This window comes from Mastacembelus armatus, chromosome 8 (assembly GCF_900324485.2).
Source record: "Mastacembelus armatus chromosome 8, fMasArm1.2, whole genome shotgun sequence".
Lineage (NCBI taxonomy): Eukaryota > Metazoa > Chordata > Actinopteri > Synbranchiformes > Mastacembelidae > Mastacembelus > Mastacembelus armatus.
The window spans coordinates 5,550,355-5,572,337 of record NC_046640.1 but is presented as its reverse complement, the minus strand read 5'-3'; the positions used below and the strand labels follow the sequence as shown (position 1 = coordinate 5,572,337).

At 38.0% G+C, this 21,983-nt stretch overlaps 3 protein-coding genes across 5 annotated transcripts in view; 2 read left to right on the top strand and 1 right to left on the bottom strand.

Annotated features, from left to right (window-relative positions):
• Positions 1–172: 172 nt before the first annotated feature.
• dnase1 (deoxyribonuclease I) lies at positions 173–2,928 on the bottom strand. Its single transcript, XM_026324249.1, has 8 exons — positions 2,779–2,928; positions 2,313–2,401; positions 2,076–2,162; positions 1,503–1,618; positions 1,071–1,183; positions 792–946; positions 614–707; positions 173–333 (listed from the first exon to the last, which is right to left on the bottom strand). Exons 1-8 carry the CDS (start codon positions 2,914–2,916, stop codon positions 271–273), a joined length of 855 nt encoding a protein of 284 aa, XP_026180034.1. The 5' UTR covers positions 2,917–2,928; the 3' UTR covers positions 173–270.
• A 2,740-nt stretch (positions 2,929–5,668) lies between these two features.
• naa60 (N-alpha-acetyltransferase 60, NatF catalytic subunit) lies at positions 5,669–15,398 on the top strand. 2 transcript variants are annotated; one of them, XM_026324238.1, is made up of 7 exons: positions 5,669–5,880; positions 7,933–8,048; positions 8,345–8,474; positions 9,284–9,380; positions 12,186–12,420; positions 12,629–12,794; positions 12,875–15,398. In XM_026324238.1, exons 2-6 carry the CDS (start codon positions 7,939–7,941, stop codon positions 12,783–12,785), a joined length of 729 nt encoding a protein of 242 aa, XP_026180023.1. In that variant the 5' UTR covers positions 5,669–5,880; positions 7,933–7,938; the 3' UTR covers positions 12,786–12,794; positions 12,875–15,398. The 2 variants fall into 2 exon arrangements, with proteins under 2 accessions (XP_026180023.1, XP_026180022.1); XM_026324237.1 differs by having other exon boundaries at positions 12,629–15,398.
• A 2,151-nt stretch (positions 15,399–17,549) lies between these two features.
• Positions 17,550–21,983, top strand: part of carhsp1 (calcium regulated heat stable protein 1) — a 31,783-nt gene continuing 27,349 nt past the window's right edge. For both annotated transcript variants that reach the window (XM_026324246.1, XM_026324247.1), the window contains exon 1: positions 17,550–17,743. The gene's annotated coding sequence lies outside the window, so the exon portion shown is untranslated. The remainder of the gene's footprint in view (positions 17,744–21,983) is intronic.

Here is a 21,983-nt window from a genome sequence, read left to right as displayed (position 1 = left end):
GTATAAATATTGTATATCCAATAGGAAGTGGTTTCCCATTTTTAAAAGATCTTAGTAAACGTTTATAAGATTGTTTTGATGTGCCTCACTTTTTATTCACTTCTGTGAAACTCTACTATTCTTTTACAGAAGCAAATACGCAACAACGCAATTTGATTTTTTTTTATTTTGGATTGTAATTCATTGATTGTGGTTGGTGAGAGTTTCCCTTCTGAATAATCATGGTTTAGTTTCAGCCTGGAGACCTTGCTGAATTGTCAGGGTCACAGTTCATCCAGCAGCCTGGTCAGTCAGTCTTACCTCCACAGGGAAATGGTCACTGATATCCAATGCCTGGGAAAGACCAGAACATGTTTCACTCAGTAGAATTTGGGTATGGATTGTCAATGATTTGTAAATGTCATAAACTACAAATCCTGTATAATTAGCATTGTTGACCATTTTCCAAAGAAAATCATATACTTTTGTAATATAAATCAGTTTGATTTGTATTTGTTGAGCAAAAACATGCAAAAACACCAGTATGGTCCTGTCCAAAAAGTAAGTTTAAAATAACACGTCACTATCTTAAGGATGATGGATGACGGATGATGATTAAAGCTGAAATTATTACCAAATTCTGGCTGAGGTTCAGGTCGACCATGTAGTTGTAAACTGCAGCACTGCTGTGCACTACTCCCCTCATCATGTCATTTGTTACCACAATCCTGGAAATGCAGAGCAAGACGTGGAATTAAGAGTGGGTGTCTGTGAATGCATACCAGTATGTGTGTGTGTGTGCTTGCATGCACCTGTCATAAGGGCAGGTGGTCTGTGACACTGTGGTGTCTGCTTCATTGTTGATCAGCCAACGAAAACTCTCGTCAGTGAAGAGGCGGATATTACGCCAGTCAGAGGCTTTCACATAATTGCAGCCTGCATTGAAGTCACCCAGCAGCACAATGTCCTGCAGGGGGAGCATGGATAGTTTTTAGTTTTTAATTAAATGTGTCATTTGAACACAACCTTTTTTTCTCCCAACTAAGATTTTTTTTGTGTGAGAATTCATAGACTTCATAGAGAGTGTTCACATTGGTGTTCCAGTGAGTGCGGACATCAGCCACCACATCATAGAGAGCGTTAATTTCCTTCACAGCGTCTTCTGGAGAGGTGTGCTGGGGGACCAGAACAAAGTTCTTCACAGCTAGAAAACAGGAAAGTAAATAAAGATAGATAATGCTTGAAGGATGAGAAACACAAAAGCCCTGGACATGGGAGCCATAAACCATAATGCAACCACAGTGTGTTTTGGTTTGGATGACATAAATTCTAATGCTGTAATTTTATTGTATAATATTCTAGATAATAGTGGTGTAAGAAGTATTATAAAAATCTCATTGTGACTTTTCAGTGACTTCAGAATCTCAGCCTACACACATTTGATGCTCTGTTCTTATTGAACCACCCACCAAATGTGAAACTCTGCTGTCTGATGGTGACAGTATCATTCTCTGTTCGCCTACCAGTCTGTTTGGAGGAGAACATGACAACAAAGGGCTCTCTGCTGAAGGTGTCTGTGCCACAGGGCTCACAGCCATCGTCATAGATGTAGTTTTTATTCACGGACACAGTCTGCTCCCTGGGACAAAAGACAACTCATACAGGTCTATGTAATGTGCAATATTTAATTTATTGAAATATAGCAGTCTAGTGCCACCTACTGTATTAATGTATGTCATGAATTTTATGCCAAAAACAGTAAATTGAAAACTTCTGCAAGGGGTTTAGTGTTAAAATGTGAAGCAGGCCAACTGTGTTTTGGAACCTACATTGGCATAATGAGGGACTCACAACTAAGAAAGGTAAGACCTGTAAACCTGGCTCCAGTAAACACCAACCAAATGTCTCTGCAGTAAATTATCATCCGACCCTGATTATCATTTTGGCTCAGTCCTTGATGCTCTTGTTTTCTGAGCCACTAACTATGTCACGTGTAAGGCACTGGGGTCCTAAGCCTGGCACAGTCTTCGATAGCTTAACATTAGATTTTGAAGTCTTAGCCTATTATGGGGTCAACACAAAGGGATCCTCTGTACCTGTAGACGAACAGATATCTCTCCTTATAGGAACTGCGACCCAAAGGCTCACTCACAATGTGGCTGTACCTGAGCTGAGGAGAGTCTCTGAGAAAACACACACACACACACACACAAAAAGGTGACGAGCTTGTCTTTTAGCTTTGTCTTATGTTTCTCTTACAACATAATGTGAATGTGGGAGCTTTCTACAAACGTCAAACAAAATATCACAGCCTTTTGCCCTTGTGGTCTTACTTGTTGACATACTCCATAAGTTTCCGGGTTGCTGACAGATCGCTGTCTCTGACCTCCTGGATTAGAATGACGTCATAGCGCTTGACAATCTGCAGAAGACCCAGAAACAACACATATCTGATTAATGTTCTTGTGGAATAGTGTTTTATTTAAATGATATATTACAAACCAACACATCTCTTTCTCTACTGTTGCATCGTTTGAGTTTAATAATTGTTTAAGTTAGGACCACTCATTACTGCAGAGGCTGTTCTTTAATACTTTCTGTCACTGTGGGGAAACCTGCCACAAAACCTGTGTGTCAACCTTAAGACACAGAATTTGAAAACTATAGTTGTTTACCAGTAAAGGAGGGTCTATTTTATTCACACTATTTTGTCTTTATTTTTCAATTATGGATGTTCGTAATTAAGTTGGAAAGAATATAAATACTAGATGAGAAATACAAAACAGAGGCATTTCTGTCCATGCTGATGATGTCCATCACAGTGCTGTTGGAGGCTTTCTTGTCTCCAAAAGACCTGATGTTGAAGGCTCCCAGCAGCAGAGAGGAAGACACATGCAGCAGGGTCAGAAAGAAACCCAAGACACACACCAAACGCATCCTGGGGTGGGTAAGAAGGAAATTTACTAATGACTGGGTCTTTATTTTGAAAAACTTTTCCTCTCATATCTATCCAGGCAACCCAGAGATATACTGGTTTATCAATGTCATGAGTTAGCAAAAGAGTTACAGTGATTCACTTTTGGTCTTGCATACACTGTTGCTGTGTGGTAACATTTTGTACTTATCCTAAGTTACTACAACACCATTTGAAATTTTCATTTTTGCCTTTATAGAAACATAACGTGGAAAATAAAGCAGACTCAGTCAACTTGTGTTACAGTTACTCTGTATAGTGCAACAAAACCTGCAAAAAAAATGTATTCTTAACAACAAATAGGTTTAGAGTATTGTTGTACTTAGAAATTTATCCATATTACTATACCAGGAGGTTTACAGACTTACTTATTGTCACTCAGTGTTGTTTTCAGCTTTGACCTGCTGTTTTTCCATTAAAGAGGTAGAGGTGTATGCCTGTTGTAAGTGGAGCACAGAGGCTTGCTTGTATGAATCCCTGAAGGTCCACTACAGCTAGGAGCTGATAGGGTTTTATTTACCAGCATGTGACTTGGTCGGGCTGGGGAGGAGTTGAAGGAAGGAGGTGTGTTTGTTAATGTTTGTTTGTAATTTACATCTCCAATCCCAAAAAAAGTTGGGAAGTTGGGAAGACATTCACATTCTCCTTAGGAAACATTTTAATTTATTTGGGTAATTTTTATTAATTTGACACTTGATAAAAATTTACATTTACGTTATACATATATACATTGTGTTTAGTGCTAATTATAACCTTTAACATCCTAAACTAAGATGGTGAACAAGGTAAATAACCTGCTTAACACTTTCCAGATAGCAGTGTCTTTGAGCGAGTGCTAGCATTTATTTTAATGCACCACTGTAAGTAAGTACTGTACATCGCTGGATATACACACCCAGAACAACATGTTACATTTCATTTTTCCCACTTGATTTATATTTATTGATGCTGTTATTTGTATTCACTATGATTTGTCTCAGTGCAAAGACACTGTGCCCGTAATGTTTTATGAGTAAGTGAGGTAAATCTGCATCGGCTGAAGAACGAGAACTTGGAGTCAAGTGATTAAGTGATTAATTTTGTTGCCATGGTGAGACAAGCTTATACTATATATACTCACATTACATACATTTAAGGCAGTATAATGATTGGTATGATAACTGGTGTTTACATTGTGTGCTGAGTTAACCTCAATGAAAAATACATGCACAATTTATTTTTAGAAATGAATTGAAGGACTGAGTTTTATGCATTTTCAGGAGACCTTATGCACTGTAATATAACAGATTATAAAATCTGCATCTAATATGGGGCATATCTGTTAAGCAATTTATATGTGTGCAGATGAGCTGTAGTCTATTTTTAACTGCTGTGGTCGCAGTAGCAGTGAGAAGGCAACAGATGGATAAATACATGATAGAGAGAGTTGATTTAAGGCCATGTGTGATGGAAACTTTCTGGTCTTTAGAGACATTTTACATGGCTCTGTTGCCAAAATGAAATATCTTCTGTCATAAAAAAGAAACATTTGCTGCCATGAAGGCTTATAGTTTATAGCTGTAGTTTATAGTTTCTGAATGACTAAGGGAGCTAAAGTGGTCTAATATCATTCAAAATGAAATGTGTTTTACGTTAATTGAAATGAGATTAGTTTTAGGGGTATATGCAATTTAGCTACAACTTCCATAGAGCATGATAGTTGTATAATTTTTAAATGATATTGTGAAATTATATTTATAGACAATGCTAAAAAAGATAATTAAAATAAGAAAGACAAGCTACTTATACAGAATGTTTTTATTAATATGTTAACCTGTCAAAATAATTCATATATTTAATATTTGACACAGATCAGTATAAGTTTTATTCATATTCCTTTTGTTTCAATGATAGGTTGGACTTAACCCTTAGGAGTCTACTGCCACGCCGGCATGATCAAATCACATGACAATCTTGACAAAGACTTCTAAGGTTTAAACAAATGTTGAACACACACACACACACACACACACACACACATATATATATATATAAGTATTAAAACATAATTATAATATAATTTAATTAAAATGTGTTTGCCTCTTAAGGACACCCAGATAATAATCACTATCTTAGCCCTTGAATCTAGTTTTTAAGGTGTATTTGTAGTCCAGAGGTATCATTGTTTTTGACTCCACCAATAATACAGCTCCAAATCAAGTCAAATGTTGTTCAAAATCTCAAATACTTTGTATAATGGGATATGTTTATCACAGCCATTTTCATAAGTCAAGGGGTGTTTGGGATTTTATTTTTATAACTCAGAAAAAGTCCAGGTCAAATGCAGCTTCTTACTTTGCATCAGTGGTTCTTAATGTTTTGATGTAACATCTAATACGTTTATCTCCTGAACCTTGACTCAAAGTGTCCATTCATCCAAAAATATGTTTTTCTCATAGTTACCTCTCTTGCAGTGTAAAAATGAAAATCAATTAACAGAAATTACATGTTGCTAAGACTTGTATTTAAAATTTTAAAAAATGTCTGTTTTTCTTTCCTTTCCTTCAAATCTGGAAGGAAACAGGAGATATGGCGCCATTATTTAGAAACGGTGATAATGTAGTTTGAGCAAATGCTGTAGGAAAAGTGGGTAAATTCCTACCGCTGTGGTTCACAGTTCATCCAGTAGGTGGCGGTAAACTATTAGCCGACTAATAACTTTTAGAGCCGCGGCCTCAAACAGGAAGAAAACATTCTGCTGTTATGAAGCAGCGAGAGCTTTGGGTGGCTTAGCCGTCTGTGTATCATCGACACAGTAATGAAATGTCTGGAAAGTCGGGATTAAACCGGTGTTTTATCATGCTGTGTCCGGAGTAGTCGCTGGAAACACTGATACCCAGGGAAAATACTTCTCCTCGACTTTCTTCCGGTCTGAGCGTTCAAACAAGGTATGTTAGCTTAGCTAGCGTTAGCTACAGATGTTAGTTAGCTCACATGCTAATTAGCGACTGAAACATACATTTGTAACATACTGCTTCTTTTCTGCCTGTTGTCTTGTGGCTGTGTTGGTACTCTTTCATTATTTGAACGGTAACGTTACTCGAAATGTGATTAAACCTGCTGGCTGGAAAGAGTAGTGGATTCAACAACATCAATAACTGCTGTAAAAAATGCACAATTTGTCAGCGTGTGTATCATAAGACAGAGCTGCCAACCTTTCACAAAACCTGGGAGTGAGATTTTGAAAGAAGTCGGGCGACCTCCTCAGTGTTAAAGTGTCACATAACCTTACTAGGCATGTGACACTTTAACCCTGAGGGGTTATGAGCAGGACGGAAACAGGGTCTGGTTAGATTGGGTAAATGGCCCTCATAGTGAGTGTAATGGCTGTCTGAAGTGCATACAGTGTGTTGAAAGCTAAGCGAATTACTGACCTGACACTGTTACACATTTTCCCCAAATCTAGCAGGACAGGTGAGGAGCACCTACGCTGTGGTTAAGTAAACAATAGTACTGAATTAGTGAGATCAGTAAAGCTTATCATTTTATCTCAACTTCTTTGACGGGTTGCAAATAGAGGGTGTGTTTGATGGAGTGACCTTTGGCAAGTTAGTATTCTACTGAGGCAGACCATTTCCAATTTTGACCGAACGTAATTAAGCTAATGTTACAGCACTATGACTGTATAGCCTGTCAGTGAATTCATTTGCTTCACTACACAAACATTGAGTGAAATCAGACATCCATGGCTAAAATTATTATACATTTTAAATGGCAGTGCATTGCAAGGTCTCCAAACCAATCAAGGTGTTATTCAGGTCAATCTGTAGGATGCAGAGTGAATGTTTTGCAACCTAGAGGGCTAGTTTTGGCATAAATGACTATAACAAATATCTTATTTTATCAGTAATATTTTTGACAATGTGAGAAATACCGTCATTTTGTGAGTGTATGAGAAAATACTCACACTGAATGCATGAGAGTTGACAGCTTTGATAAGATGAATAAGCCCTATGTCTTTTTTTGTAATATAGTCAGCAGAAAAAAACTGAAACTTGTAAATTGTCACAGCAAGACCCACTGTGTTCAAGATGAGCACTTTCTTTGCTTTTGTATTGCAGTGATTTTAATTATTTGAGTAATTTCCCCTTCTCATATGCGCTGATTCGCCACTTTTACTTTGTCAAACATTATAATGATTTCTGATTAAGTTTTTGTGAAGTGACAATGAAAATAATAAAATGCTGCTCTATTATTATATTGTTTCAAAACTGAGTTATCAGTAGAGATTAAGTGTGAAGTTAACATTAGGGAAAAAGTGAAAGTGTTTTTTCTGAATTCAAGGAGACCTCATCTAATGGATTATTTTGTCTGGCCAACACAAAGACGTCCTACAGAGTACTATCATAAGCTAAATCTCTGTGGGGTTTGGACTGAATTTTCTATCAACAATACAAATATACATATATAATACATATATTGCAAAATGTTATTTATTTATCACCTTGCAGTGATTCACACAATTTAGTTTCAACGTTTTATTACAAGGCTCTTAAAAGTTTTAATTTTAGTGAAATGCAAATGGAGTGTTTTTGAAGAGTCATATGTCAGCCAATAGTATGCACACACACTGACTTGGAGCCTCCTCTAGCCCACGCAGTAATAAATGCAAGGCGCGGTTAAATGCCAGAATTTTCCTAAATGATACAAACTAGTAAATAATATTTTGTTTTGATGCAAGTTCTGTTCCTGGAGTTTGTTTACAGTTCTGATTTTTAGTTAGAGCTCTGACTCCAATTTTTATTGTTAAATTGGTTTTGAAATTAATTCCTGATAATACTATGAAGCCCTGATTGTCTGAAAATGATTTTATCCCAAGCCTGTGTATACCATGGATATTTCATTAAAAAAATAATAATTCTTTAGTCTTTAGTTCTTTTTCTCATCTTTTTTTGGCATGACCTTTTGTTTGCGTGTTTGTGCTCTGTTGGTTTGTGCAGGTGTGAATGAGTGACGTGGTGCCTCCCACAGCTCTCAGTGAAGTCCAGCTCCGCTTCCTTTGCCACGATGACATAGAGAATGTCAAACTGCTCTGTGGTGATTGGTTTCCAATCGAGTAAGAATCTAAATAATTGTGCTAGTGATAGTGCCTCTTAGGGCTGGTTTTTCAAGCATTGTATTAAATGTGAATCTGGTAATGAATTTATATATTAAAAATGACATTCTTAAAACATAGTTATATCAAATGACTCTTGCATTTTGATGCTTTCTGAACTCTCAAAGACTGATCTTTAGCTCAGAGAGCATTGTGGGATTTGATTTAATTATGTTTGTCTACCATTTAGGACTATGTCACACATTTCACGTATTTGACCATGCATGAATGCTAATCTGTCTGACCTTTGACCTCAGGTACCCAGACTCATGGTATCAGGACATCACCTCCAACAAGAAGTTTTTCTCCCTCGCTGCCACCTTCAGGGGAGGCATCGTGGGAATGATTGTGGCTGAGATCAAAGGCCGGACCAAAGTTCACAAAGAGGTGTGACATTAAGAGCTTTACACAGTCCCTGTAATGAACTGTATTCTTTTAAGGTATGCTCTGTAGACATGGTGGCACTCACCGTGATGTTAGCTCAGTTATCCACATTCACTCAGCTGCCATTTGGAAATGTCAGGAGTAGAGCCCTGACATATTGTAGTAGGGTCTGTATTTCGCCTGCTAATTAGATGATCCAAATACCCTTGACTGAGTTAGACAGAGTTAAGGGATAACAGAATGAGTAATAAATTGATTGAAGAAGGGCTGCCACTCTCTGCTTTATTTGTAGAGCATAAAAAAAATATGATCTTTAAATAAAGAAGATTTTTTTTTTTTAAATTTGATTTCTTTAAAGATGTTCTCTTGTTTAGATCGATTTGGACTACTCCTATGTCCTTCAGTATGAAAGACTTCAGTTAAATTGATCCCACAGGACTGGTATCTGAAGTCTGACCCTCTCACTTTGGGTTTTTTGTATATAAGTTGTTCAGGTGGACAGAACACCTGGTTTCAAAACCTAATTTCCCTTTGGATTTTTGCAACTAGTGCGCCAGTGGGTAATTTGCCTAGGCAAAGAGGAAGATGGTGTAATGAGCCAGTCCCAGAGGGTGTGCAGAGAGTGACTCCAAATTACCAACCTGAAAAATCATTTCAGGTGATATGTTTTCATACAATAATGAATGTAGTTTTTATTCTAAAATTGGCTGTTAATGGTGCAATGATCTGTGTTATGTTCTTAGATTATCGTGGATCATAATCTGTAATCTTCTTTTTATGCTTGACAGTTTTTATGTGTTTCTGTGTGTTAGGATGGAGACATCCTGGCCTCCAGTTTTCCTGTGGACACACAGGTAGCCTACATCCTCAGCCTGGGAGTGGTCAAAGAGTTCAGGAAACATGGCATAGGTACTGCTCTCACCCACACAAACATTGATTTCCATTTATTCTTTTATTATAATGAAGCCCTATGTTCTAAACTCTGTCATTTACCCCCACCCAGATGTTTTTAAAATGTGAATAAAAGTTGGATTTGATCTGAGGAGTATCGGGGCCCCGTGTCAGATTTTGAAAACACTGACCGAAATCCTTACCAAAAAAAGAAATCTTACCCCTTGATTTTTAATTATTTTAATGGCAAAGCTTGTGGGATTCAGAGAAGTTACCACATTGTTAATATGTGAATAGATGTGTCCTGACATCCACATCTCATCTCATTTGTTTATTTAAATTGGTTGAAAGTTTATAGTTCACTGGTCCAACCCCAGCAAAAATTATCAGGTTTTCATTCACGCTTCATTCTAAATTCAATTGCGAACACAGGCCTTTCTGAACAAAGAGCAGTGTACGAGAGTTCAGTAGAAAACATGTTTTATAATGATGTTGTTATGTCAAAAGAAGTCAGCTGTGCAATTTTGCAGCCATGCCCCCCTGCCTGCCTTTTCCTGGGAAACAAAGGCTGCATCTGATGTGTCCTTCACAGCCCAACATATCGCAAGATTTTTTTTTGTGAAAGATGACAAAAAACGGGCATAGTGGATACGAGCAGTGAGGCGGGCACAGTGACAATACAATTACCCAGATTAAAACCGCTAGTAGTTAAAGTAACATTAGCTGAAGTTTACATTTTTAGCCAAAAGTATGTTGTAAGTAGTAAAATGTCACACAATGAGATACATATCTCGCTGACACTGGTGGCGAAGCATCAAAATAATATAAAAAAAAATAAAATCAAGAAAAATGAAATTTTTGGCTCCATCATTAGCGATTAATTTAACACGCCTGTGATGAAGGTTGCTAGGTGACAGAAGCCGAGCTTCGTGACCCAACAATAGGGGAAGGAATGGTTGGTGACACAATCATGCAGTCCTCCATAGACTAGACTGTCTTCGTCTACGTAGGCTATGAAGGCTGTGCCTTTGTAGACCACGTCCTTCAAGGGATGCAGACCCTGAATAAGGACAGAGCCTGCAATTCAGACTTGTCAAAGTTTCTTGGATGAAAGACAAATGTTTTTCCACCTTTAAAAACCACGTCCAGATGATTTGTTTTTAAACCTTGTTTTGATTGTGAACACCTGGATGGCTGAGAACATTCACAGGTTTATTGTATATGATGTTTTTGGATTATTATTGCTGCTGCATGAAAGGGTGTGTTGCATTTACTGCTGTAGATCTTTAAGATTAGGCTCAATTTACCTACTTCATATGCTGTTAGGTAGTTTAATCTACAGTAATGTATCAGATTGTATAAGATTATCATATATTTGTAGTTTTGATCTGTAAGAACCTTGTATCTCTAAAAAATCAACTTTTCATCAGCTCATAAAACACAATGTGTTTGTAGCTAGTCCAGGAGGCTACTGTATTTTATTTAACTTGTGAAGTAGGATAATTTCCACACATAAAGAGGAATATTTAATCCTTCTGTTTGTCAAACACATTCAAAATCAACACATTTAGAGATGCATGGTTTCCACTGGACAAGATGGGGATGAAAAAATCTTCATCTGAAAAGGAGCTAAAGCTGTCAGACAAATGTAGAGGAGTTTAATAATTTTGTACAATTGCTGGATGCCACATTGTTAAATGTTTATGTTTGTATATTGTTTACACCTCCCATACTCCTTTGGCATTGACGTCACATAGGATTTTTATTTTTATTTTGTGTATAAATATGTGGATGCATACTTTTCCAGTTCATAAATATTAACAATGCCATAGTGTGAAGACTTTCAATTTAGCATTGTTTTGTGGAAATAAACCATCTTAGGTAACGCTATACCACTTTAAGGTAAATACACTGTCAAATCAGTGTATCACTGTCGTAGGGAATTTTAAAACCTTTCACATATTAATTCAATGTGCCACCCTTCTATAGTCCATGCCCCTATCTGGGCCCCCAAGAAAATAAATCCTAGAACCACCCCTGCCTACATTTCAATCAGTGCTGGGGAATTATATTTACAGATTTATGTCGATTAACTAATTCAAGAAATCTCATTGTAATGGTTTAAACACAGCCAGCAGAAAGTGATACTCTTAATATTTGTTTATACATGGGTTGAGTATATTTCCAAGTATTTCTTGTTTTGTGTCTTATTTCTCTGTCCGTTTTTTCTTTCTCTTTCTTTTTTATATTAACCTAAGAGTATAAAGAATAAAATTGATTGATTGATCAGTCAGTTACATTAGTGTTTTTTTTTTTTCTTTTAGTAGTGCACATAACAGACTAACATGCATTAAAATGATTGTAACTGTGATATAGTCAGGAAAATATCACCATCGTTTTGTGTGTGTAGCATCAATAGATTTATGTGTCAGTGTTTCTTACTTTATATTAAAAATGTTTGCATTAATTTCTCATATTCAAAATAAGCAAACATCTCTGCATTGGATACTGAATTATACACATAGTAGACATATTGTAAAAATGCTAACCTGTGCATGGTTTTGTCTTTTAAGCGCTGCCAAAAGAATAATTGATTGAAGAGGATGATTGCAACACGTTCATAACCTTAGACAAACTTTTCACTTGTAGATGCCCCTCTTTCTTTGTGTATTTGTGTGTCTCTCTCCCTCATCTTGCTCCCTTTGCTCTTTCAATGCCTAGAGATAAGGAAACATTTAACCAGTTAGTCAGTACACTGGAGGGTTATCCACCATTTCTCTCCCTTCCTCTCACTGAGCTCTCTCTCACCATCTGACTACCCAGGCTCCCTACTGCTGGACAGTTTAAAGGAGCATATCTCAACAACATCCCAGGACCACTGTAAGGCCATCTACCTGCACGTCCTCACCACCAACAACACTGCCATCCACTTCTATGAGAACAGGGACTTCAGGCAGCACCACTACTTGCCCTACTACTACTCCATACGGGGCGTCCTCAAAGACGGATTCACATATGTGCTCTACATCAACGGCGGTCATCCACCCTGGACAATATTATATCCTTTTGTGGAAGCAGGAAAAGAAACCACTTACTGTTATTTAGTGGACATTTTATGCTCCATACTAGAATCTAGCATGAGAGGAGATGTATTCCTCATATTTGTATTTCTCATCTTTGTATTTTTAGGCAGTCACACAGACATGTTGGCTAGACAAACCAAAAACAAACAGTGTCTGGTGTTTCTTCTTAACATTTTCTCCCACTGACTATATCCAGCACATTGGTTCAACCCTTGCCAGCCTGAGCCCCTGCTCCATCCCACAGAGGTTATACCGACAGGCTCAGTCCCTGCTGCGCTCTCTGCTGCCCTGGTCGAACATCGCCTCCAAGACCGGCATACAATACAGCAGAACAATGTGACACAACACGGTGCGAAGGGGCCCCTGAGGTTTTTCTGTCTTGCTTTGCCTATACTTGGATTTCTTATATTCTCCCTTTCTCTTCTTCAGGAATGCGGCCGTTTCTTGTCAGTCTTCCCCTGTACACACCAAGATGTACACTCACCCTCACATTCTTGGTTGCGTACGGCTTTCCTCGTGCTCTGTACGACGCAGACTCAGGTTCCACCTGTGTTTGACCACTCACATACCAGAATTTACAACTGGTTCAACACACATTTGCCCAGATCTAGGTGTACAGTTGTAGTTCTGTGTCGACACTAAACAGGGTTGCATTGCAACATCATTAAAGTACAATGTTGTATTTACACCGACAGACATTGTAATCCGGTAAAACCACCGAATTCCTTTTGATTATTCAGTTACAATACTATCACATATCTACTACACTGTAGTGTAGTGTTACTGTAGTAACCTGGGTTTACTGTCATACCAAAATGGCGCAGTGTTAGAGTTGCTTTAATCACAGGCAGCAGAGCAGACTGAAGGACCTGAGGCCTCATTTATAACTGTGGTGTATGCCGAAATGGGGTTTGAACTGTATGTTTGCCATTCACCGTGGAAGAGTCTGGATTCATAAAAGCATACTTGACGTGAGAATGTGTGCGTCTGTGCATGTTTTGGACATGAGGGAACTCAGATGGTGAAGTGGTGAACTGAGGCCATATTAATTTCCATTCATATCAAACCAATAATCATGATGATCATTTTAATGTATCAGGTGGTAGATTCTGGAAAATCTTGCTCACCTTGCCTCAATGCTACGATCAAATATTTTGGTGATCTCAACTGATTTATAATATTGGGCCAAAAAGGTTTATATCTGTTTGGATTCAAAGCCTTTAAAATGTTCTCTGTGAACACCTGGCTATGTGTCAGAGTACTGGGTGCACAGGGCATACTGGGGAACTCACTGTGCTGCCAGAATGAATAACCAAAAATGGATGCAAAATCATCACAAAGACTCAAATAAGTACAAACAGATGCAGAACAACCTCAAATAGACATAGAGCCACTATGAAGATATGCTAAACAATTACAAAGAAGAAGAATATGCAGCTCACCAAATTACGCACATTCTCATGTTGATTGTGGTTTATAAAGAAAAATTGTAAGAATATGAATTTTTTGGGGGGCTACACCATTTCTAAATTTTGTGCGTATATAAACTTTCCATACCGATTCTACACAGAGTTTTATAAATGAGCACCTAGGTCAGATATGTTGTTGAAGCCACACAAAAAGCAAACACAGGTCATTGTTATGAAAGGGGTGTAACCTCACACACTGGGAACTCTACAGAGACTAAAGGTTCAAACTCTTTTTCCTTGTCTCCCTTGAGTACCTGTCCACTACTGTCACAGAGACTTCGTATACTGTTTATATATTATATATATATGTATACTAAGCTAATATATGAATTTCTCTAAACATGTATGTTTATTGTATGCTGTCGGTAGTTGAAAGTTAACTCATTCATTTTCCTTTTTTGAGTGTAGACTGAATCCAAATTCAATTCCAGGTTGTAAAATACACATTTGAGAGCAAGTTAAACTTAATTGAACTGTGAATCTAGCTATGTTAATGGACTAGTAGGGTAGTATCAAGCTTAATATACACAGGAAACTTTGAGATCCAATGTAGATGGGAAAACAGTATAATCAATTACATCTGGAGGATTTTTTCTATTGTAGATTTATGAAATTATCTCATTGTCTGTGTGCTGTTGTACTGGAAACTGCACTGGTGACATCAGTACAGAAGTATATGAGCATTACAGACACCTTACTGAATATGCAGTAATGAAAGTCTTGCATAAAAGTATAAACACAATTCTGAGCAAAACCCTTCTAATTGTATAATTCATGCAAGAATAAGGGAGAGTTTTATGTCCTTATATTAGAGCTTTTAAATTGTAAGTCACTGCAGCCATGTGTGTGCAGTGGTTGTAAAATTGCTGCTAGTATTGAGAAATGTCCATTTATATGTCCAGGTTTTAAAAATATGGTCCAGATTAGATTTTTTATTTCAGCCTAGAGAAGAGAAAAAGAAAATAATGTTCCAATACACACACATCACACACCTTGTTTGCCTCAGAGCATGCAGGTTTGTATGTGTGTGTATAGCAAAAGACACAAGGTGAATGTGGCACATTATGAGTGCCAAATGTTGGTCAGATCTATCAATGGAAGATGAGCAAAGTTCCCCCTACAGGTAACTTTGTAACACGGTAATGTCTGTTTTATTGCATTCGGGTGCAGTTCATAATGAATCATAAATCTAATCCAAGGTTTCGGTCAGTGAGCAAGTCAAAGGCTTTATATAGGACGTAGCACTGAAAAAGGTAAAGATGACTGTGCGAAAAATGTGAATTCATTATTAGAAGGGGAGAGTTTGTTAGTTTACCAGCCCTGAGTGGGTGACACAAAAGTACATTTCAGACATTGTGTATGCAATAAATTTGTTTTCATTTGATTGTATTTGACTGAATCAGTCTGGCCCCCAGCTGTATGACTATTGTACATTGTTGTGTAATTTCCATTGTGATTGTCATATTACATTGCCATAAACCTGAGCCTTGTTTTCATTCCCAATATTCCATGTAATCAGTGTGTCTCAGAGAGGAGCTGTAGTTATTCAGTATTGCTCTACCTATTTGGCTGGGAACATAGACCATTTTAAAGAAGAATCAACCCAAGACAGTGGCAACATTAGGGTTATTTTCATCGTGTTTTTGTAAACTGCAACCACAAACGACATGATACATCTCCCTTTATAGGCCGAGTGGTATATATTTTAACGGCTTTCATATTGGGCGTAATACCAAAATGTCTACACATATGCAATTGAAGCGTTGGCATCTGGTCAAAACAATGCATCTCAAGAAATTAGGAATAGAAGAAAATGATTTTCTTATCAAGCTGAATGTATTTTTAATGCTTTGCCCCAGGATCATAAAGGCTTTCTGCCTATGATGAGGTTTGAATACAATAATGGATAAAAATGATTTATCTGTGGCTTCATGTCCTTTTACACTTTCTGTCTCTTGCTCTTTTCTCGGGGGCTAAAAGAGGAGTCACTTTGTTGTCGAAAGATTATTCTGAAGGACGTTAGCCCTGTAGAGACACCAGATCACAAGATCTTGGCTTGTCCTTCAACTTTAAAGACCCAAAAGAGGAAATGGATGGTCTAAAACACTGAAATACAGTCAGAATAAGTCAGATTGTTTTTGTAGATTTGGTAAGTGTACATCCACAAATTAAAAATGACCTGTCATACTTTCCTGATCTGTTCATTTTAGTGATGTTCTGGAGTAATAGTGATAGCGACTAAACACTTTCCTTTTATGTGAACGTTTTTCAACTATGAAAAGATTAGACTGTTAAGATTTTCTGTATTAATCTGGATTTTAAAGCTGAAGATAATCATTACAGTCTGGTATGCTGCTACAGTAGCTGCCATGCTGATGTCGACCAGTCGTGGGCATAATGTAAGTATTCAACAGCATCAGTCACTGTGAAGCAAAGCAGAGATTTATAAATGTGTCAGAATATCTGACAGCAATGTTCAACTATATTGCACATGATGAGAGGAGGTGTTAACAGGATCAGATAAACATTTAGATTTTCATCTTGGCAGAGGCCAGGAAGATTTTTTTTTCACCTCCATATTACTGGAAGAAATAATGATTCCCATGTTACATGTACATGAAATATTCAAATAGAAATGAAGCCATCCACTGATTACTGTATGAATGCACATATAATATTATGTACTTTCAAATGACTTCCAGTGTTTTCCTTTGATACATAATTTGTGCTTTGGGCCATGATCATTTGGAGTTTTCTGGTTATCATCTGTGACTTCATAATGTATCAAAATGTCAAACCAGTTTTATAGTTAGATGCTTTTTGGAATTCTATTTTTCTCTGTTAGGTCACTTCTCTCTCAGAATAAGTCACTTCTCTTTAAGGTCATTTGCCATGTGGTGTGTTTTTGTCAATCCTCCATTAAGGACAAATGTGAGGGGGCCATAGATGCCTCAGCTTTAGATAAAGCTGAACAAACTCTACTCCTGTGTTGTTACTAAGACAAGCTTCTCCTCTGGGTAATTTAGGATTTATTAGAAAAGGGATCAGAGATGGGGATGAAATAGATCAAATAAAATAAGAATGCAGGTCAGCTTTTTGTCCCTTTAAGCTGGTAATACACGACGTAATACAATGTATTTACAGCACCAAATAAAGTTATTTTAGGCAATTATTATTATATGTGCATTGGAAAAACTACCGAGGTCCCGGACCTCGGGGACTTCAATGGTGGGTACGACCATGGAGCAAAAATATCTGAAAAAATCTATGGTAAGTAAGAATTATGAATTTGCAAGTTTTGTATAGCAGTTCAAAAAATCATACACATTACAGAAATGAAACTTGTGGTGAATCAAAATGATTGTGTCAAAACATCGACTTGTTATCTCATATTGTAACATATCTTTCTTATCTGTGTCTTTTATCCTATTACGTGAACATTATCTTCCAATAAATCATATCCAAAACTGTTTTAATCCAACAGTCAACATTTGATTCATTCTCATTTTTAAGGGAAGCGTTTAAAGCTTTGCGGATTGTTCTTTATTTACGGTACACGCCGCGTGTTTTTGAGGTCGCGCTGTAGGGATCTTTATGGTAACGAGCTGCTGTGTGACGTCACAGAAGAACAGTCACGCCCATTGAGAAACGGAGCGAGTGTGTGAAAAGAGAAAGTATTACCTGCGCTTCACTCCTGGACGTTTCATCCCTGAGTTCCTTGCACAGCGGACAAACAGACTAAACGTACTCCACTAACCTCCACCCAAACTTTTAGCTTTCTTTCCTTGGCCGCAGACCATCTTTCAGTGGCGAAGTTGGGGGAAACAAGGTGAGTAATATCGTCACAAACAACAGACTCTACTCCGTGAACGCCACACGCAAGTCCAGCAGCAGTTATCGTTAGTTAAGATAACGTTAAACACATTTTTACAGGATATTTTGGGGCTAGATGGATTATTAGCTACATTTTAAACAAATATGATTCCTGCTAAAAAAAAAAAAAAGGAAGGCGCTGTTACTGTCTAATCCTTGTTCTTTCCAGCTTGCAAGTGGCGTTCAAGTTCACTGACACTTTAATTTACGATTTCGGTTTCTTGGCGCGTGTTGGACTTCATTTCCTTGGGGGTGGGGGCTCACAGGAAAGGGGACACCAACCCCACACACAAACACACAGTTTAGGATTTGTGAGTAGGGGAGCCTGGGTGAAGTGACTCTAAATGATTAGATCATTTTAACACTTGCAGTAAAGGTGCAGATATTATTGTATTTAGTTAGTAGCTGAAACTCCCTACCACCTCATAAGCCAGAAAAGCCTTCAAGAGGAAGTGGTATTTGGTCTTTAGCTAAAAATAAGAATGTCGCGACAGGTTTGATCTTGCCTGGACTCATCATCCTACGTCTGGTGGGTTTCAGTGTACTAACTGTGATTGTGTGTGCAGCTGATGCTGTGTGCTGTTCAGGTAAACTGGGCTACAGTCAGATCCCCTCATAGCAGAAGATTCAAATCATTAATGGAGTCACTGCTGTAAAAGCAGTACAGTTTATCCAAGGTTTACATCAGTTTATCCAGTTCATCTCTCAACATGGAGACACGTATGGATCCAGCTGCTGTTCCTTGGCCACAGAGATTTACTGCAGTCACAGAAAAGCAGCTGCATTTTACATGTGTTTGGTCAGCATGAGACCTGCCCACAGCCCGACAGCACCCAGCCCAATTTCTCCCCTGTATGTGTGTGTGTGTAATCATACTTGAAGCTTTGACAGGACATTTTGGCCAGACTTCTGTTTGAGGTTAACACCGGGTTTTAGGATTTAGGTTAGAATTAGGTTTAGGGTCTGGGGAAATGCATGAGTTGGTGAGAATTATCACAAAGATTAGAAGTACAAGTGTGTTTGTGTATGCTCTGTGTCATCCAGGTAGATGACCTCTTTAAACAAGTGTGTGAGCATGAGAGAGAGAGAGGGGGGCGTTTTCATTCAGAACTTGAAAAGGTTTTCCTGTCAACACACAGCCCTCATTCTGAGTTAATGAGTTGCTGGAAGATGAATTTCTGTGGAGCTTAATAGCTGTAGGATGTTGACAGCATCTCTCGGTAGCTCATTATTGGACTTGTGCGTGTGCGCGCGTGTGTGTGTGTGTGTGTGTGGATTAACTGTGGACAGGAGCAGAGGTGGAAGAAAAGTTTAATTTTTTTAAGCACTGGTTCAAGCCTGTTGTTGGTTGAAACAAAGGAACATCGGCCCAGTGTGGTGTCATGAGTGTGTATGATCTGAAACAAAGTGCTAGATTTCTAATTTGAATAGTGACTGGTTGTCATGACACAGATTTAGTCAGCTTTTGCTAAACAGACAATTTACATTTTTATCTCTTCAAGATTTATATTTCAGCAGATCTACAGTTTTTTTTATTTTATAAACATAACATAAAGAAGCTGTTATATGCCCGTATATCATTTTCATATCATGCATGATATGTTTAACCCAAAATTTGTGTTTTAACACTTGCTATATCTTCTTGGGCCAAAAATACACCCTGACAGCTCGGTATGGGCCGATTACTGGTTTCAAGGTATACTGCGGTTTGGAAAAGTCAGTTTCAAAACCACTAACATTTTCTGTTATATGATTCCTGTGGTATGCACAGTTTATTTACGTGGTCAAAGACAGAAAGTGCAGGTGTCTCTCAGGTTGTGTGCAGCGAACCTGTCACCCTCCGGCTGGTCGATGCCAGCAGAGTCACCTGTGTGCAGGATGGCTGAAGGAGGTGAATCCCTGGAATTTTTTCCCCCGTCGAAAAAGACAAAGTCTGCTGTATGGGGAATTTTTGGGGTACTGAAAACATTCAGACGGCCACGGCTTGGAGGAGGAAGGACATCCAACTTGTTAGACATGTTTAAAAAGAGTGGCTGCTAGAGGAGGCGATACGTCAAATATGATATCCCATCTACAGGAGCACCACCCATCACTCTTGGCTAGATTCAAGGTAAAACTGTCTTGAAATTACCATTTGCAACCATCTAAGAGAGTTAGCGTGTTTAGCACTGTTTAAATAAATACTTATTTGGCTTGCTACCAGGCAGAAAACGTGGCTAATTAAGTAGCTAACATCAACTATATTGCCTCCTTCACGTTACTTCACAGAGCGGGGAAGAGCAGACTAAAGTACTACATTTCTGTGATTAAGTACAATAATTAAATGTAGCTGAAATTCAGTTATTTATTTTAATTATTTAACCTGATATGTTTACTGTTCCAAAATGTTCGATATGTTCCTTAAAAAAAGTACAATGTGCTCAGTGGGAAAACTATGCCAGTAGCATCCCCATCTTGTCTACTCTTTCACAAATGCTGTGCTGTTAAGCCACAAGGCTCACCATGTTTGTTATGGCTGTAGCTTTTGCACTTGCAATATTGGGAAATGGAGACTGTCTGAAGACCTTACATGTTGTGCAATATGATATGGGGTTATAATCCCATGTGAGCGCTAGCTGTAGGCAGTAAAGCAATGATAATGTGAGGGGGACCTATGGGATGAAAGGTGAATAAGAGAGAAGAGAGTTAATGGCTGAACTGGCAAAGAAGTTTCAGCATTAACATGAAAAAGATTTAATAACACAGAAGAAGAGTGAAGGAGACTATGGATAGGGGAGTACAGAAAAGGTGAGCACTACATGGACAAAAAGTATTGGATAAGTGATTGGTAAACTTCTTTCTATTGGATTTTTGAACCTGGTTGCTGGGATTTGCTCTGATTGAGACTTTGGTGAAAAGGCCTGGCTTTCAATCGGTGTTCTAGGGCTTAGGCCTGTCACTTCAAGTGCAGACCAGTTAAGTTCTTCAGTTGGGAATACAGTTTCTCTATGGAGCTGTCCTTGTGCAGTCCTGTTGAAAAAAGAAATGGTCTCAAACTGTAGCCACACTACTATCTACAATGTTGTATACTGCATTTATAGTCCAGCTGTATTGTTTATTTAGCAGGTGAAAGTATGTTCTGCACCTGTTGTTATCTTGACTCCAGATCTTACAGAGACTGAGAGACTCAGAGACTTGCACAAACCCCCCTACAATCAGAACATTGTTTTTTGTTTTTTTGCATCTGTTTTTACACCATGCCGTCTTCCAGCAGCTCATGCTAACTTGAAGTTTCGGTGCAAGGGGAGTAGTAGATTAGAAGCTTGACTTTCGTTTTGTTGCCAGCCTGTTCAGTGATTGTGAAAATATGTCTGAAAATATTTAACAGTAGCAGGAGACAAGAGGGAGTGAGTTATGTTGTGTTGTGTAATCATCCACCTCATGTGTGCACACTGCTAACATACAACCAGAGGGCTCCTAGAGGCATATCTGTTATATTTTGTGAAAAGTGTGAAGGAACGTCACCAAACAATTCTCACCTTGCTATGAAAAGAATCCGGTTGGCTTTTTCTTTCTACGACTTGTCAGGAAGTGCCCATTCTCCTAACAATGCAAAAATATCTCTCTGCGTTAGCACGTTTACTCACTTCTACACACAAAAAAGAGATTGTGGAATCAAGGTTAAAGCAGGAAATCGGTGTATGTGGTTACATGTTACTGGTCAGTAATAATTTTTATTCAATTCCCTGACTTTTTTTTTCCAAAGAGGTTTATTATGAAGATATGATGCTGCAGCCTGAAGAGTACAGTTTTGTCCTAACATTTGCACTGATTATGCAGTGGGAGAACAGTCTCTGTGGTGAGGGAAGCACAGTTTTTCCAAATAGTTCATATCTGAAATTATTTAAGAAGTTAACCGGGTGGTAATATGTCTACATGAATCATTTCTGCACACATATGTGTTTTAGCTTTACTTGGACCTTGTTTGGACACCAAAATTCACAGATTTCTATAATGATTGTTTCCTTTTCCCATATGCTACTGTAATTGGCATACCTATGTGCACAAAATATACTGACAGGAAGTGTAGCACCAGACTTGACTTCTTCTTAGGTTTTTAGTGTTCAGATCAGATGTTTTCACCAAAAAACATATTATTTGTGGGTAAGCTGTTTCAAGCCAAACATGAGAAGCATGTTAGTATGGGGTGTGCTTTT